Source organism: Myotis davidii, unplaced genomic scaffold (assembly GCF_000327345.1).
Source record: "Myotis davidii unplaced genomic scaffold, ASM32734v1 scaffold1069, whole genome shotgun sequence".
NCBI lineage: Eukaryota > Metazoa > Chordata > Mammalia > Chiroptera > Vespertilionidae > Myotis > Myotis davidii.
The window spans coordinates 1649072-1666834 of record NW_006300018.1 but is presented as its reverse complement, the minus strand read 5'-3'; the positions used below and the strand labels follow the sequence as shown (position 1 = coordinate 1666834).

General features: G+C 49.5%; 1 protein-coding gene across 19 annotated transcripts in view; it reads right to left on the bottom strand.

Annotated features, from left to right (window-relative positions):
- The window catches only part of TLE3 (transducin like enhancer of split 3), a 45542-nt gene extending 27785 nt beyond the window's left edge, over nucleotides 1-17757 (bottom strand). For 18 of the 19 annotated variants that reach the window (XM_015571984.1, XM_006776072.2, XM_015571987.1 and 15 more), the window contains exons 1-4: nucleotides 17638-17757; nucleotides 16941-17041; nucleotides 16420-16483; nucleotides 15424-15468 (exon numbers count right to left, since the gene is read on the bottom strand). In XM_015571984.1, coding sequence (XP_015427470.1) covers nucleotides 15424-15468; nucleotides 16420-16483; nucleotides 16941-17041; nucleotides 17638-17661 — 234 coding nt within the window. In that variant the 5' untranslated portion in view covers nucleotides 17662-17757. Of the gene's footprint in view, nucleotides 1-15423; nucleotides 15469-16419; nucleotides 16484-16940; nucleotides 17042-17637 lie in introns of those variants that run through there. The other variant, XM_015571992.1, reaches the window with a different exon arrangement.
- Between the last annotated feature and the right edge of the window lie 6 nt (nucleotides 17758-17763).

The window sequence follows — 17763 nt, the reverse complement described above, 5'->3', positions numbered from 1 at the left end:
TGTCATTCCTAAGTGTAACACCCAGGCCTCTACACACACACACCCACACACATGCACACACCACACCCCCCCCCACACACACACACACACACCGCACACCCCAGCAAAACCTATTACGAGAGGGAAATAGCGTGGTGAGGAAGGGACTGCTATGCCCAGTGGCCCAAATGGCAACAGCAACACAGGCTCTCAGACAAATCGGGAGGTCGCCAGGAAGCCCCCGGGGGTCATGTACCAAAGGGTCCCGTGGGGCCAGCTTCATGCAAGGCTTACAGGGTCTCCTGTACCCCCACTTTTCACTGCTGCTTCTCCCATATATGTGCTGCCCAGCCTAAAGTCTCACCGTTAACACTGCATTTCTTAGGGTAAAGTATCACCTTTCCTAGAAGCTGCTCAGGAGGCAACTCTTTAGATTCCTAAGGCTTCATTGAAGTTGATCATAGAAAGGCTTATCAATTCCCTATCCCGCCTCCTAACACTCCGGAAAAGATCACATTTAGAAAGACACCAACTGGTTTAGCTACCCATGTGCTATGTGAATGCCAGGTAGAAAGAGGTTAAAAGAGAGTGGTGCTAAACGGTTAACTGAGGCCAGACCGGGAAGGCCTTAGACCTACTAACAGACAAGTCTCACAATTGCTTCTCTTATCTCCTTCTAAATCCTGAGGCCACCGAGGCTGAGGGCCCAGCACTGGCTTCAGAGCTCTCATCAGCACACAGCAATCTTCCAGAGACAAAACCATGACAACAGCCTTTAAAAATCCGTGATCATCTGCATGTCAAATGATTCTGGATGAGAAATCCTTGTGCACTTAAAATAAAAGCAATGCCAGCTTACAAACAGGCCCTGGACCTCTGGATCCCTGGGAAATTACGATTCATAAAAGTAGCAAAATTACAGTTATGAAGTAGCAACGAAAATAATTTATGGTTGGGGTCACAACATGAGGAACTGTATTTAAAGGGCCAGAAGGTTGAGAACCACTGCTGTAGGGTTTTCTGTGCACTGTAGGGTTTTTAGCAGCATCCCTGGCCTCCACCTACTGGAAACCTGTCATTCATATTGTAAGGAACCTGGGAAGATTACTAAGTAATTGTTGTATAAATTATTAATCTAGGTAAGTGGGATGATTTGACTCCAAAAGAGGGTTTTTCCCATTTCTGTTCATTTTTTCCTCCCCCAAATCAACTGATAGTGGGGAAGGAGAATGAATTCTGAAAGTCAGGGCTGCATATGGCAGGAGTTCTAGAAACAATCAGCTAGCCTGCATCTCAGTCCAAAGCCGCACAGAGCAACAAGGTCACTCAGTGGTCATGTTTATGTGCCAAATAAGGATAGAAAGAGATATAAAAACAAACAGAAATAAACTAAGTTCACTGCTTAGGAGGCTCAGTTGGTCCAAGGCCTCTTACCTCAAATAACTAGCATAGCAGTGCCTAGCACATAGTAGGCGCTCAATAAATGTTTAGCCAAAAGAATCTCTCTGGCCTCCCTGTATTTATTTTTCATAGTGGAGTGTCCCCCTAGCCGCTGACCTGGTCCTGCCCCAGTGTGGACAGCATCTATGGGAGTGACCGTGGTGGATGAAGTGTTGACATACTAGTGGGAGGTGGGTGGGCAGCAGCCACGCCCTTTGAGAGCTAGACCAACCACAGCTGCCTTGGTGGGTCTCTGGCTGTGGCCCCTCTCCACAGCCAGCAGGCCGGCAGCAGGTTCTGAACTTCCGGGTCACTCTGGCCTACTCAGCAGCTACAACTCTCACCATCTCTGGGGTAGGTGGTTATGAAAGGGTTCCCAGCTACTGCCTACTTCCTCTAGCAGATAGGCCAAGTGTCAGAGTCTTGATAGTTACAGGAAAAAGTAGCTGATCTTCCCCTTCCCCACACTCATCAGCAAACATGCAGCCATAGGCTTCTCCTCCGTGGGAACTTCTCCCCGGGCCTGGTTGGAGCCCAGCGTCCTCTCGTTATGATCTGCCAGGATTTCAGGTAGCTGTGCCCAGTTCAAGGCTTGGTATCCAGGCTACCAGGTGACCACAGTGTCATCAGAGTAAGTTCCCGCTCTGACTTCCACCCCTCTGAAAGCGGTTTCTGCCTCCTTCACCCGTCTTCCAACACCACAAACAGGGCCCTCGGAACAGCTACACAGACATGGAATGTTCTGGAGGCCTGGGTTCGGCATCCAGGCTCTCTCCTGGGCTTGACCTCAATGCAGAGGCCTCAGGCACAGTTTGAACTTTAGTGCCCCATGAGACGAGACAAGACTGTACCGGGCTGGGGCCGGCAGAGGAGGGGCGGTCTCCCACCCGAGTGCGGCCCTGTCCTCGGGTCTGGGATTTGTGTGGGTTGGCGAGAGCTGAGGGTGGAAAAGTATGCAAACTGCATCCCTCCTGGCCCTTCTGGCTGTACCCGTGCCATCACCTGCTGCAGCAGCATTCCCCTCCCCGTCTCCCTGAAGAGTGGAAGCAGGGACTAAGCCTTGCCCATCTCTACACATGCCACCGAACGGCTTGGATACTCTGGTGAGTCAAAGAATGAACAGGAAAACTGTCCACTACATGATTTTTTCTCACAATGATTTTTTTTTTTTAATTGAGGGTGGTGATAGCAAGAGGGGAAGTCCTGGAAATAGAAAGTGGGCCGGAGAGGACCACTCTTAACATGATAATAACGGCTGACATCCGCAGCTGCAGCTCCTCCAAGCGTCACGTGTGTGTGAACTCACAATCACCCTAACAGGAAGGCACTCACTAAAATCTCCATTTTTCAGACGGGGAAACTGACGCTCGGCAATTAAGCAACTTCACTAAATGACTTCCTACCAAGAAACCAAATTTCCACATTTCGAGGGAGCTTAGAGAAGTATTTTTGAAAGAAAAACTACCCTCAGGGTTAATAATCGACAACATTTCTGATTAGAGCAGCTGTTCAAACAGCATTTTATCCAACGCAAACAACAGTTCCAAGAAGGAAGAAAACAAAATCAAGATGTGTGACTTCAACGATCGGGAGGGTTACCAACCACAAACTGGAGGGAGAGCATCGGCTGGAAAACCCTTTTGGCAGCTCAGGGCACTGTTATCACCAAGGCCACGGCCCTCCATCCTGCCCTCCATCTCCGTCCCACCAAGCCACTGCCTTTGAGTCGGAGCCTCAGATGTGAAGCGGAGGAGAGTGCCTGCGGCAGAAAGACTGCTTCCTTTGGAAAAAGGTGTGTGGGGAGCCTGATGCTGCCTTTGAAAGTTTCTTTTCAAGTACGGTTCAAAGAAGGCGGCTTTGCTGGTAGAAACAGTGCTGCTCGGAAGGAACTAATCTACTAGACGCAGGCACTTCAGAGAAACGTGCACGGAGATCCCGAGAAGTTCTGGATCTGAGCTCCCAACTGGGCTCTTGGAATAACATCTGCCCTGTGTCTCTGTCGAGATTGTTAGTCAAATAAACGAGGAAGCAAGATAGTGGGGGGCAAGTGTAATTTCCCAAAGAGCAATCTGCTCAGTGCGCCCTAGGAGCTCCCATCTGCCCCATCATCTCCTCATTAAAGCAGGACCTCTAAGCATCTTGCTGTAAACTGAGGGCACTTGAGCATTTTAAAGCATATTTCTCTCCCAATACGCTAGCGTCTACTTTGCTGCTGCTTACCACCCCTGGGCCTCTGACCCAGGACACTAAATGAAGGGAGATGGAATGTGCTGGTGGTCCTCACCCCAGCAACCTGTGACCCCTGGCCTCGGCACGGAGCCAGGCTTTGGCCTTTTTTTTTTTTTTTAATTTAGCTGATTGTTCAAGGCACAGCTGACAGGCACCGACAGGCCCTTCCATGGGACGGTCTCTCCACTATTTAGTCTTAAGCTGCCAGGCATTTGTACCAGGCAGCTCTTGAGAAGGCACCCTTCTTTTTAACCTCAGTCAAATAAAAACAAGGAGAGGGAGCAACCTACCACTTTAAAGAGCATGGTATGACCCAAGGGCACACAGAAATGACCTGATTTCTTTTCCCAGCTCTGCCTCCATCGAGCTGTGTGGCTTTGGGCAAATCACTTCCCTCCACTGTGCTTCAATTCTGTTGTCTGTAAAACGGAGGGTGAATTGGATAACTTATAAGATCCAGGAGCCACCACTTACTGGTAGAATTTAGAATCTTAAACACTCCTGAATTGCTCTGTGACATGTCACTTTCTCCATAAAGCTCAGTAAGACAGTGCACGGGCTGAGTTTGAAGGATGAGCAAAGAAGCAAGCCACCTCGAGAGGCGGATGGGTGCTGGGTGCTGGGCTAGGCGGGGGCTCAGTCCCAAGAACCAGTCTTCATAGGAGGAACCATTCAAATGTGACCATCAGGGGAACTGCCGGAGCACTGAGGCCCTCAATCTCAACACCTCAAGCCACTGTATGGGTTCTCTGCTTCACAAGAAAAAACTGGTTGTGTGCTGAAGACAGCCAGGCAAGGCCTTTTCAAGATGCATCATTTAGTGGGAAGTAACAGCAGTTTACATGTCTGTGAGACAGCCAAGGGGCTGCCACGGGGCTCCTGGTTCACTTCTACAACCAAGATTCCTTCCTGGGACAATCTGTGTGGTGTGTTGTGAATCCAGAGACCCGACTGTGGATGCGTATGAGAAAAGGGAAGTGAGGAAAAAGATACCTGCCTATGTGAAGCGTGAGTTACTTACGCTCCCAAACTATGTGGAAATATGTCTGTGAGACAGCCAAGGGGCTGCCACGGGGCTCCTGGTTCACTTCTACAACCAAGATTCCTTCCTGGGACAATCTGTGTGGTGTGTTGTGAATCCAGAGACCCGACTGTGGATGCGTATGAGAAAAGGGAAGTGAGGAAAAAGATACCTGCCTATGTGAAGCGTGAGTTACGTACGCTCCCAAACTATGTGAAATGGTGGTTTTCTACTCAGCTCTGGGTCTGGCGTGCCATGTGACCTCTGGAAAGACAGGTCCACTGGTTGGGCCTCAGGTCATTCTTCTAGAAGCATGTGTGTTTGAGGTGGGGACTCGTCCACGCTGGGGTTCTTGAATTTTAACCAGCTTTAACCTGGTTCTCTGACTCACGTCCTGGGGCGTTCATAGTGAATCTGCTTCATCTTGAATTAAAATCACAGGGGCACAGGGAGGACTGGGGGGCTGTACAAAAGAAGTAGGCTCCAGCAGCTGGGTGCCAAAATCACCCAGCAATAAAATATTGGAAGATTCCAGAACAATGTGTCTGGGCAACTTTAAATTAAAATACCCCGTTGCATTTCTAAAGCAATTCTAAATTGATAGGCCTTCAATTATTGGACTACAAGATGATATTCCTTGCCAGGCAGTTTCTCCTCAGACCAATCTGAAATAAAGCAAGTGGGTATTCTATTGCTGATGGGACGGAAGTCAAGGGACAGAAAGGGGTGAGACCTCCAGAAAAAGTTGGGATGGCATTCCCAGGCCCCATCCATCCCTGCCACAGGCTCTAGGGCAGTGGTTCTCAACCTTGGCTGCACATTAGAATCACCTGGGAATCTTTTTAAAATCCTGATTTCTGGGCCTCATCCTCCGGAAATTCTGTTTCTTTGTTATGGGGTGGGGCCACAACATTAGTAACAAAGAAACAGAACTTCCGGAGGATGAGGCCCCGAAAACAGGAGTTTAAAAAGATTCCCAGGTGATTCTAATGTGCAGCCACGGTTGAGAACCACTGCTCTAGGGGAAAGCAGCACCACCGTGTCTTTAAGAAGGGAGCAAATAAATGATCCACTTAGCAGCCAAGGGAGATAATGACCCCGGTTCCTGGAGAGGCTGAGGAGGTTTACATCACAGATCACTCAATGATAGGTGAGCCTCCTTAAAGGCCCTTTTAGCACTGACATATTGATCAAATTATATATAACTACAACACCATTAAATATTTATGCTTCCAAAGAAGCCTGCTGAATTCTTTATGCTGGGAGGGCTTGGTACAAGAAAAGGCGCAGCCCTGGTGTGACCCCGAGGATCTGTCTCCCATGGGAGGAAATGGAACGCTGGCTGGCACCAGACCCCGGGTCCTTCACACGGGGTAAGGGTGGCAGGAGGACACAAAACACTCCCCCTGACCCAGCTAGAAAGGGAAGGGAGTCTGGGGTCCTGAGTTCGTGACGTGGCCCTTCCACGTGCTTCCCTGAGAGGAATTTGCCTTCTCTTCCTCACCCTACCAGAAATCTCAGATATCGTCTGCCAAGAGTCTAGGGAATAAGGGAACTGGAAATAGTAAGGCTGAGTGAGGAAGTGGGGGACGGTGGGGATGGACAAGATTCTAGGTCACTGACCTTGGAAGAATTGACAATGCAAAATCTTGCATTCCAAGTCCAGGTATGTCCTGCACTTGGGCCTCAGTTTCCGTTACATGGAGGAGGCAGATTTGGGTCCAATGTGATCATCTCAAAAATGAATTAAGTGCTGTGTACTAGTGAGTGCCCCATCTGCAGGAGCATGGTCTAGACCAGTGATGGCAAACCTATGACACGCGTGTCAGAGGTGACACGCGAACTCATTTTTTTGGTTGATTTTTCTTTGTTAAATGGCATTTAAATATATAAAATAAATATCAAAAATATAAGTCTTTGTTTTACTATGGTTGCAAGTGTCAAAAAATTTCTATATGTGACACGGCACCAGAGTTAAGTTAGGGTTTTTCAAAATGCTGACACGCCGAGCTCAAAAGGTTCGCCATCACTGCTCTAGACACCTCTTCATGGGAGGGACCTGGCCCTAGATGACTGCCAAGCCCAGCCCTAAGACTAAGACTTTCATTTCTCAGTCTCTGGCTTTCCATCCACCAGGCTTCCTATTAACAAGATCCAATGATCTTTAAATATTTGTTCACTTTAATTACTTGGTTCCCAAAACACATTAAAAACTGCTTGCCTCCCACCCCCACGCCAGGGGATGGCCCTCAAAGAGCTTGCTTATGTAGACAGAACAGGGGAAGTCTTTTCAGATTACACCTTCCCCCCAACACTGTCCATTCATCCCAGGCACTGTCACTCCCCGTCCCATCCCTCAGAAAACTTCCTAAAGCCTCCCCCACCTCCCCAGATTCCATTGGCCAACTCTCCACAAGCAGGAAAAATTCTCAATTCCTCCCTTGGGGATGCCATGGCAAACCCCCACCTAATGCCCAGGGAACATTATGAAAGTCTCCCCTTGCCCCTCAACAGGCTGTAAAAGTCATATTACCCGTGCAGAGGCAGCTCCTTAAATTTTGGGGGGTCTCCCCATGAGGGCAGGACTGCAAATGAAACAGTGACCATTACTTTTAAAGAACAGGGGCTCTCTAGGAAACCTGGGTGGCAGGGAAGGGAAAATGAGGTATAGGGGGAGAGGACAGACTGTGGGCAGAAACAGAGCCCCATTTTATCCACCTACCACCAAGTTCACAACCAAAGAGCATGTATGTGTGTTCCTTAAAGGGCCAGAGGGTCCTCTCACCCCAAATAAGTGGCAGGAGTGGTGGCATTTCATAGGCCACCAAAATCAAAATCAGTTATTAGAAACTTGTTTTTATGACTAGCTCCCTCTCAAACCCACCTCCTCCCAAACTGCTATCCAGTGGTCTAGTAGAGTTTTCATTAAGAATTAAAACCAGGCCTGGCCAGAGTGGCTTGGTGGTTGAGCATCGACCTATGAACCAGGAGGTCATGGTTCGATTCCCAGTCAGGGCACGTGCCCAGGTTGAGGGCTCGATCCCCAGTACAGAGTGTGCTGGAGGCAGCAGATCAATGATTCTCTCTCATCACTGATGCTTCTATCTCTCCCTCTCTTTTCCTCTCTGAAATCAATAAAAATAGATTTTAGAAAAATAATTAAAACCCAAACAAAAAAAACCCAAATTGAGCTATGAATAATGGTTATCAAGGATTTAGAAGGGCAATGAGATAAGGCCACAACACTTTAAACTCCACACCTAAATAGACACCTAAGACACGACAAGCATACTTACTAATTTACCTCCAAGCCATGGACCCTGGCTTCCTGCTAACTCAGTGCCTTCTTGTAATCCAAATTCAGCATGTTCACCAAATTTCCCCAAATCTCTCTTATTATCTCTCCTCCTAGCTACCTCTTTTCTCACCTCCCCCTTTCTTACCCTCTCACACTTAATCTATCCATAATGTGAGATGAAAAAAAAAAATGCTCCATCTACATTAAACACACTTAAAAAAAGGTTTATGACACATTTCTTTCTATAAACAACTTTTACACTGACGGGTTTCTGAAAGAAGTTCAAAATGCTATACAGGGTTAGGGAGAACCCCAACCTGGAACATAACCCTACTTGAGTCGTCCACAAAATGCACTCTGTGCACCCAAGTACTAGGCCAAGCAGCACGCAGGGCTCATGGGCTTCAGTGAAACCAAAGGTCCCGTTCCTCAGGGAACTCAGAGCCTTGTCAATCCACACTCCTCTCCCCACCTGCCGCCAGCCCCAATTTAAGAACACAGGCCTCCGGGGCCCTGGAAGTATGCAGGTCGTCTTCACACCCCAGTACAGTCACACCACGCTCTGATGCTTTCATTCTGGTGTTTGCTTGCCCCAGACTCAAATGCCTATTATTTTAGGTTCCTAAAACGAAAATGCCTAAACTGCTTTATGAACAATCAAGTGCTACTTGTGGTTATATTATTATAACTAACAATATTTGGAAGATCAAAATTTCCAAACTCTTTATCCTCAACAAAGGCCTTCTTCCTGAGGTTATTTGGTGGTGGTGGCAGCTGCCCCAGGATCCCCAACCCCATTCTCTGTCACTCACATGGTGGGTAAATGAAGGGCAGCCGGCCTCTGAGAGAACAGGGCAGCAGCCACAGCCAGACTCCAGAGCGAGCAGGGCTTGCCTGCCTCTCAGCCTCACCCCTGGCCCTCCCAGCACTGGGAATGTGGCTCTTTCTATACCCTTCAAAGGATGCAACTGCTTAAGGGAAGCTTTGGTGACAGTGCGGTGAAGGGAGACTTCCCAAAACAAATGGTTGTTGCATTTTCAAAGTAATGAAGTTGGCTGGAGTGAAGGGGAGGGAGGCATTTGTTCTCAGGCAAAGTCTTCAGGGTTGAGTAAATGGGACCCCTGGGTAACTCCCAAAGCCCGGATGAGCCTCCACTTGAGAATATAAATCTCTTCCCCACTCACCCTCCCATTTCAAGAGGGGCCTCTGCACAAGAACAGCCGCCTAAAATCTGATTTGAAAGGGGCTGAGAGGTCCCTGATCCGACTCTCCAAAAGGAGGACCCATCCCCCACAACCCCCACAAAGGTGGCCTCTGCTTAAACATTCAGTGACAGCTAGGAGGCCCGCCTGCTGCCTGTGCTGTGCTGACTGTGCAACTTCCTTAGCAAACAAAAGAACTCCAAATCAATGTTGGTGAGAAATGCCAGGTCCTAAGGACCCTCAGGGGGGAGGTGCTGCAAGGGATGACTCAAAGCAACAAACCCAGGAAATCATCCTTACTTATGTGACGGCAGGAAACGCCCTCTTCCAGAAGAAGTTTCTCCTTAGCCCCCACTTAAGGGGGAACATTTACTTTGAAAGGCAAGAGAAAGAAAAGAAATCGCCAACAGAGAAAGGCAAAGAGAGAAGGGAAGAAAGCATCTTGGCTGTGAGTCTCAGAGAGCATTTGTTGAAAACAAGATATTGTCCCTTTAAGCATATAAAAACAAGGCCCTTGAGCACGCAGTTCTCACTCTGGTACACAATTATGGGTGCTTTCAGCTGTCTAGCACTACTTCAAGTGCGCTCTTAAACCAGACTGTCAATGGCATGTTGAAAGCTATTTTGCTGGCTGCTATCATTAATAGCAAAGTGGAGAGCTGGGCTGATGAGAATTAAATATGGGGGAGGGGCGGGTCACAACCAGTCATTACAGAATTACCCATATGAGAAAGGAGACAATGCCACATTAGGAAATAAAGTTCAACCCAGAGTATTCCGATGCGGACACAGACAGGGCAGGCCGCAGACACAGAGCATCCCCCACCCCGACCCCCACCCCAGGCAGATGGACTCGGGCCAGCCCAGAGCCATATGGGGACGCAGGAGCCACAGAGTCGGGAGTGTGAGAGCAGGAGTCCTTGGAGATCACTCCTGCGAAATGTCACCACCTCGCCTCACTCCCCAAGTGGAACCCCCCTCCACACTACGCTGAAGACTTGTGGACTTGTGGCTTCCGGAACACACTCACTGCCTCTCTACGCACTGTTGCCGCTTCTGGAGGAGTCTCCAATGGCTTCTGCCTAATAAACCCCTGCCCTCCCTCTAAGATGCGGCTCAAGTAACAGCCCTGGTGCAGTCCTCGACCCGACTCCCCTTTCCCAGGAGGAATAAGCTGTTCTGCTCCTGTGTCACTCGGCCATATTAGCACTTACCTCACTGCATTGCAATGACTTATTTAGATGCCTGACTCCCTAGTGGAAGGAAGGGTGTCTCATTCACCAGCCCCAGCCCACACCCGGCACATCCCAGGTCCCTAATCACCGTTTTGGGAATGAAGCCAACCCCCTCATTTGACTGATGAAGAAACTGGATGCTGAGCTGTGGGAGGAAGCCTGCAGAGCCAGAGGCCAGCCCACAATTAAAACCTCCACTTCCTACACACAGGGCTCAGGGAATCAGAATTCTACCCTCTCAGTAAAGAAAAACAGTGGGTTTACTGAGCACCTACCATGTGCTAAGTGCACATAAGAGACCTCAGCAGAGGACCTTAGCCCATTACTGCAGAAATGAGATAATGAAGTGTGAGAAGGCACCACGGATGCCAGATCGCAGAGGAAACCCCACTGACATTGATGACCTTTCCCTTCCCGGTGTCCCAGAATTTTGTACAGCAGATGGGACAGGAAAACATTTCCCTACGCAGGAAGAAAAAGGGAATTCACTCCTTAATTGACTCACTCCACAACAAAATGGAAATGAAGGGCCTCTGACACAGACAGACCCTTCCTACATGAGATCAGGAGGAAGGAATCCAGAGGAAGAGCTCTGGGCCAGAGAGTCCATGGAAGGAGTCTTAACTCAGAAGCCAGGTTCCCTCCAGGCAGTTTCCTTGATGGTAGACAAGGGAGCATCTGTCCATCTCCCAGGTCATTTAGTGATCACATGTATAAGAAAAAGACCCAGGGAAGTACCACATCGCACTCAGAGAGGCCAAAAAGGCTGACAGCCTGGAAGATGGGGGGTGGGTCTCCTCCTGGGTGGACAGGGCAGGTCAGTCGAGACCACAGCTGAGTAAGGCAGGGATCCAGGACAGTGAGAGGAGCTGTGTGCTTGGAGGAGACTGTTCCAGGGAAGAGTCAGATGGAAACCAGAGTGCAGAGGGGTTCTTAGATGCCAGCACTGTGGCCAAACTGATACTGGGATTCCTTCTTAGCTCAACACAGGTGCCACACAAATAGGCACTGCCCTAGCCTAAGTACCTGTGTCTCCTTCAACTTTGGGAGTGGTGCCACCTTCTCCCTACCAAGACGGACTGCTCCTGGGCAAGGTCTTTGTAATTTCGCCACCTGCTGGCTCCCTCTGGCCACCCACACCCTCACATTGGTCGCAGAACTTCAAGCTGTCGTACCTGGAGATTTTCTAGTCCAAGCCCCTTACTACTTATGTGAGAGGACCCAGAGGGGGGGATGACGTGGAGATTTCCCATCTCTCCCTCAGCCCCATGTGCATGGCCATCACCATGGCTTTCTGTGTCCCTGAGTAAAAAGTTGACAGGTTTTACCGCTTTACCTCATCCATGAACCTTACCTCTGGGATCTTTACTACTTATACATTCCATGTATCATTCGCACCTCAAATCATTAATTGTGCAAATAACTGGCAATTCAGACGAGGACCGTGGACAGAGGGTTCAGCTGATAAGGTTATACAACCCAAAGTGGGGTACTTTGGACTTTGGTGTAACCAGGTTTGTAGCCTAAGCCTCTTGAGATAACAGCACAGAAAAAGGCAATAGTAATTAAAGGCACAGAGTGCTATTAGTACCCGAGCACTCTTCATTTCTTGAGTCTTGTTGAGGAGACCTGGCGTTGGGGGGAAAGGCTTCAGTGGCAGCTCTGCTGCTAACAAGGGGCTGGATGAGTCAGGATGCATCAGCTCCCCTGCTGGGCCTCAGTTTCCTAATCTGTAACTTGAAAGGTCTGGATGAGAAGCCACAGGGTTCCCCCACTTCCAGCATGGCAAAAGGAAACTTAGAGAAAGAGTTGCTCAGTTTCCAGAAAAAGCTGACCACACAGTGTTGGCATAAGGCTGCCCCCAAATAAAACGCCTCAAGTCCTCTTTCAAACCCTCAGTGCTCACCAGCGGAGGTGGCCTGACCCAGTGTCACAGAGTCAGGGCCTCAAACCCAAGGCACAACAGTTGCTCTGAGGTGCTTGTTTCTAAGTGGCTTTGTGATTTGTGGCTGATGCTGCAAAGCCGGCACAAGAATAAGATGGTAACTGATGAGCTGGTCAGCCATCCTCTCTTCCCTGCCACGCTGAATCACTCTTGACATTATGTCTGGAAGCAAGGGCTTGGAGGGGTCAGTGACCTCTTCAAGTCCCAGGCCAGGCCTGTGATTTTTGCTTTACCATAATTAGGGACGGAGGCAGAAGAGTGAGAGGAGAAACCATTTATTACTCCTCTGGGGTTTGACAGCTTGGAAAAAGAATGAGAGGGAGACAGTGAAACTGTCAGGAGGGAAGCCAGCCACAGTGAGTTTAACCTCTCAGTAAAATGAAAATGGGCTGGACACACCTCATCAGCTGCCCTCTGTCAATACAGGGCCCATTTGGCAGAACCTGTGTTCCAATGGTGGTGCTGGTGTGAGGATGTGTGTGAGAACAGGCTGAGGACCGCCACACTTCCCAAGGCGCTAGCTCAGGAGATCATCTATTACATAAAGAAGTACAGACAGTCCCCACCCCCAGCCCTGAGCTTAAAGATGAAGAATCCAGCCTGTTTGTTCCAAGCAGATGTAATCACACGAACAGTCAAGTCTAGAGGGCAGGACACTGCATGAATAATTCAAGCACTCCAGTCACTTGATTGTGTGTGCAGATAAAACACCAGTCAACCGCTAAACAGGTCAGCTGATAAACTTGTTTGCTCAGGCCTAACCACCATCCGCCAAATGCACCCAAGACCCACTCTACAATTAGTGACTGGATTTTCTTCTGCAGAAAGCTCACAAGCCCAGGGAGTGGCCAGCCCCTTTAGGTCAGGGTTGCACTTTTCTGCAGAGGTTTCTTCACCTCCTTGTCCCTTTGTTCCTACACAGCCATGGGTGATTTCACCCAACCGAGAGATTGCCATAAATCCTGCAAAGGCACAGCCTTCAAGAGCACACATAATCATGCTGGGAAGCCAATGGGAACTGAGGCTGCAAGGCAAAGGTGGCCTGGATTTGAGTCCCATGTCTACCCTCTAGGCACCCCTGAAGCCTTCGTTTCCTCACCTACAAAAAGGGGATGGAGAATCTATCTGCCTCTGGCAACTGACAGGATTAAATGAGACAATGTAGCCAAACCTCAGGCATTCTCTCCTTAAGAATCCTATTTGGGGAATGGCCAGAGGTCCCAGATGCACACAGCTGCTCTTATACAAACCCCACCACCAAATGTGTTAAGGTGGTTAACTCTTCCTGAGTTCAGTGTCTTAAGGACTCTGGGAACAACTTTGCTCTGCCAACCAAGGCAGATTTTCTGTGCCAAAGAACCATCCACTCACACACACAGGGAACACCACCCATTCAGACCTCAACATGCAACAACATATTACACCTTAATTATGAAGCTCTTAGAATAACTACTGCTATAAATTTTAAACCTGAGTGCAATTACCCTCTTTAAACACACCCAAGATACTAAGCACTGAGGGAAAAAGAAGAGGAGGTAGAGAAAGGGAGGAGGTGGCACCTTGGATAAGACCCCAAGGTCCATGAACACCTGGGACCCCAGTTCCACTTCATGCAATCTTATCACACAAATCAGAACCAGTGAGTTCCACCTCAAGTTGGGCAGAACCAAACTCCTGAGAAGAAACATTTTTACATGCAAAGCGGTATCTGTTTATGATTTCTGTGGCTCAAGGAGTGAAAACCTGGTAGCCTTTATGTGCCTTCCTAAAGAGCTAATCCCTCAGGAAGCCACAAGCTGACTTCCCACATTGCTCAGTAAACTCTGGCCTCTTTCTGGCTGCCCTTCACCCAACACTGGGGCTTTCTCCAGGAGGGGAAAGGACACTAAGATTCACAAGGCTCTATGCCAGCCACCGGAGCAGACAGGAATCTCGAGCAGACAGGAATCTCGGAGCATTCCAGAGATCACCTGCCCTTCTCACCCGCCCTGGGTCCTGCCCCCTGAAAGAGCAAAACCTTGTAAACGGCTGTTAATTTACAGCAGAAAATCCATTCAAGTCACGGTCACCAAAAGCTAGCATGAGTCAAGAGCCTTCTGAGATTTCAAGAACACCAATTGTTAAAAAGAACAACAGGCCTGTGCCATTTATACATGCCAACACTAATCGTTGGCCAAGCCAAATTATAGGCAGCCTCTCCTCGGAACACAAATACACAAACAGGCCTCTCCCACAGCCCAGCCTAGCACCAGGGACTACTTACTGATATGCACCCAGATAAAGGGTGTTTGTATTTGCTCAGTTTGAGGTATACTGTTATTAGAAGAGTGACAATATGAGTAGTTTACATATCCATCAAGCAGCACCATACTAGCTAAACTGGTTTGACTTCAGGATTTCAAAGGTGAGCTCAACTCCCAGTCATCTCAAAAGTCCTGGCCAGGCTGCCCCTGGGCAAGTTACTTCACCTCTCCAGTTCACCTTCCTTCTCTGTAAAATGGGAAGGAGACTGCTTTCAAATTAAGAAAGAGCTGAGAAAGTTCCCTCATAAATGCAGACAGAGCACTGGGGTTTTATTTCATTCCAGTTATATTTTTAAGCAGTTAGTGACTTGTTCCCTTTAAGTTTTGACAGCTCAGCTTGGCTTTTAAAACTCTTGAAGTTAAATCTTATCAAGGCAGAACATCACATTTTTGCGCACACACACCCCTCCTGTATTTCCTCTTGAGAATTTTACATTAAAACAGATAAAAGCAGCCAGCCACCTCTGGGCTTCAGGAGTTCTAAAGCAGACCCTGAAGGTACAACTTTCCCTTTGCCCCTTTATCCTTGAGACCAGAACAAATATCACAAGCTTGAAGGCTCAATGTCCAAGAAATTAGCAAAGCCTCAGACCCTGCATTTCAAGGACTCATCCGTTCATTCTTCCAGGTGAAGTAGGAGGAAGAGAAGAAGTAGGCTCATTTTCAAACAGAAGGGGCCATAAGAAACCATGTATGGTATATATTTTTAAATTTTTGAGATATATATATATATGTATATATATATATAATTTTTTAAAGAAAATTACTTACCTGCTTGTGCATTTCAATGTTCAAGCCATAGGACATCTCATAGTACTAAAAGTGAAAAGAACTACCATTAACAGACAACTCAGAAATCTTTCCATTTTCCTAAATCAGCTTTTGGGAAAGTTTTGGTCAAACTATACTTTCATGATGCATTTGCTAAAGAAGTTTAAATCAAACCCCAGCCAGTAATAGTGTGGTTTAAGGGCTGAACACCAGCAAGTGCTGTTCTCGAGAACATTATACATACAGTAGTCAGAGAAGCTGGGCCCTCCCTTCCACAAGCACATGTGCCATATATCCTGTTTATACAAGGTTCGGGTTCAACAGGGAATCGTGTGTACACTGGGACCCTCTTGTCCTCTGAGAGTTATTTAGCAATGTGTCGAAGGCCTCTTATGTGGAAAGCAGTTCAGGGAGGCGCTTAAGTGCTTTCCATGCCCTCTCACAGACGGATGATGTAAACTCGCTGGAACAGACACTGGGAAAAGGGGAGAATGGCCATCTACTGCCCAGGGCTGATAAGATTCTCAGTTGGGAAATCCCTGAGAGGGCAGTGGAGGCTCTTCCTCCACTCAGAAATGTCTGGGGAAGGAAATGGATAGGAGGGAAGGTTTTATAGCCCACTGGCTAGATCCCTGGGCTGCAAAGTTTCCAAACACTCCCAAGAGGGCTCTAAGGGAAATTTTTATCCAACCCTGATGTGGGGTCCTGTCCTACTCGCCAAGACAGGGCAACCAGTCCTCTGGGAAACCTTCAAAACATGAACTAAAGGGGCACAAAGACAGGGCAGAAATGCCGGGCCTGGGGTTTGGGTTTCTCTTTCTGCCTCTCCTCTTGCCCACCCTCCTCCAAGTAGCCCCCACCACCCCCTAAGTAGCCGGCTGAAGGAGGCTGGGAAAGCTCAGAAGGCACACTAAGATTGCACCCGCCCCCAGGGCTCCAGTCTGCCTGCCAGCCCGCCCGCCTGCGCCCGCCAGGCCGGCCCTCACCGCCTCTCACCATCACATAATGGCGTTGCATCTCTGTCTTCTCGTTCGCCAGCTTGTCGTATTCCACTTTGAGGCTGCAAGGGCAGGAGCAGCCAGCTCAGGCCTGGGGCCTGCACAGCCTCCCCGAGGCCCCAAAGGAGGGCCTCTGAGAGCCACTTTTCACTTCCCTGATGCCCCCCTGGGTACCCGATTACCCCAAAGCCTCGGGTCGGAGGGAGAGTGAAAAAACGAAAACTTCCCGAGGCCAAGTGAGGAGACTGATAGGGCCACAGGGAGGCAGGTCCCTGATGCTGGCGCTCTACCCCCAGAACGCAGAGCGAGCCTGCCCAAGGCTCCTACCCTCACCCTGGGGACCCTGCGGGCTGTGCGGGGAGCTGGGAGTCTGCGGGTGGAGAAGGGTTAAAGCAACGCACTTGGAAAGGGGAAACAAAAGGCAGAGGCCCGGCCACCCCCAAGCCCCCGCGGGGGGTGGCAGAAGCCACGGCAGGGACTCCTCTCCCCACCAGCCCCAGCCGGCCCCCAAGGCCTTACCTGTGATACTGAGCTTGCAGAAACTGGAATTCGTCTTTGATCCTGTCACAAGACTCAGCCACTGTGAATTTAAATCCCGGCTGTCCGGGTTGATGGGGAGCCTGGAGACCGCAAAGACAAGACAGGGGGGGAGGAATGGGGGCGGGGGACATCAGCTGGGGCTCCATGAGGCCTGGGCCCCTCAGCAGCCGCCCTCGGCTTCCCCCCACTCCATCCTCACCCCACCAGAGAGGCCATTCTCACAGACCCCCACCTTCCCAGCAAGTTTCTCAGCTCCCAGATGGGGATGGGGCGGGAGGGGGGACACCCTAATCTCTTGCGATTGGCTGTAGAGCTTCCACCTCTGTAACGAAGGGGTCCCCCATTCCCAAGTAAGATGGGGCAGGGGAGACAGGAGGATGAGTTGGGAGACTTAAGCGAGGGAGCAGGGAACAGCGTGAAAACAAACAGGTCTCTGGAACACAGGCAGCGCCCCCCTGCCCCCACTCCCGGGCAGAATGAGCCTCCTCTCTCAAAGGCACCCCCCATCCTCTTTGTATGAGCGCGCGTGCGTGTGCGCGCAGTGCGCGCGCGCACACACACACACAGACACACACACACAACCAGAAAGGTAGCAACAAGCAAAATGGAGGTGCCAGATAAACTGCCCCGTTTACCCTGCCTTGATAGATGCTTAGACCGAGTTGCAATTACTCACCGGATGTCTGCCTTGCGGATACATGGCAGGGAGGGGTCGTGATTCCCAGAGAGTGGAAGCGCCGAGAGTCCGGGCCGGGGAGAGGCGGGGGAGGGGGGAGCCAAGCCCGAGCGGGGGGCGGCCGGC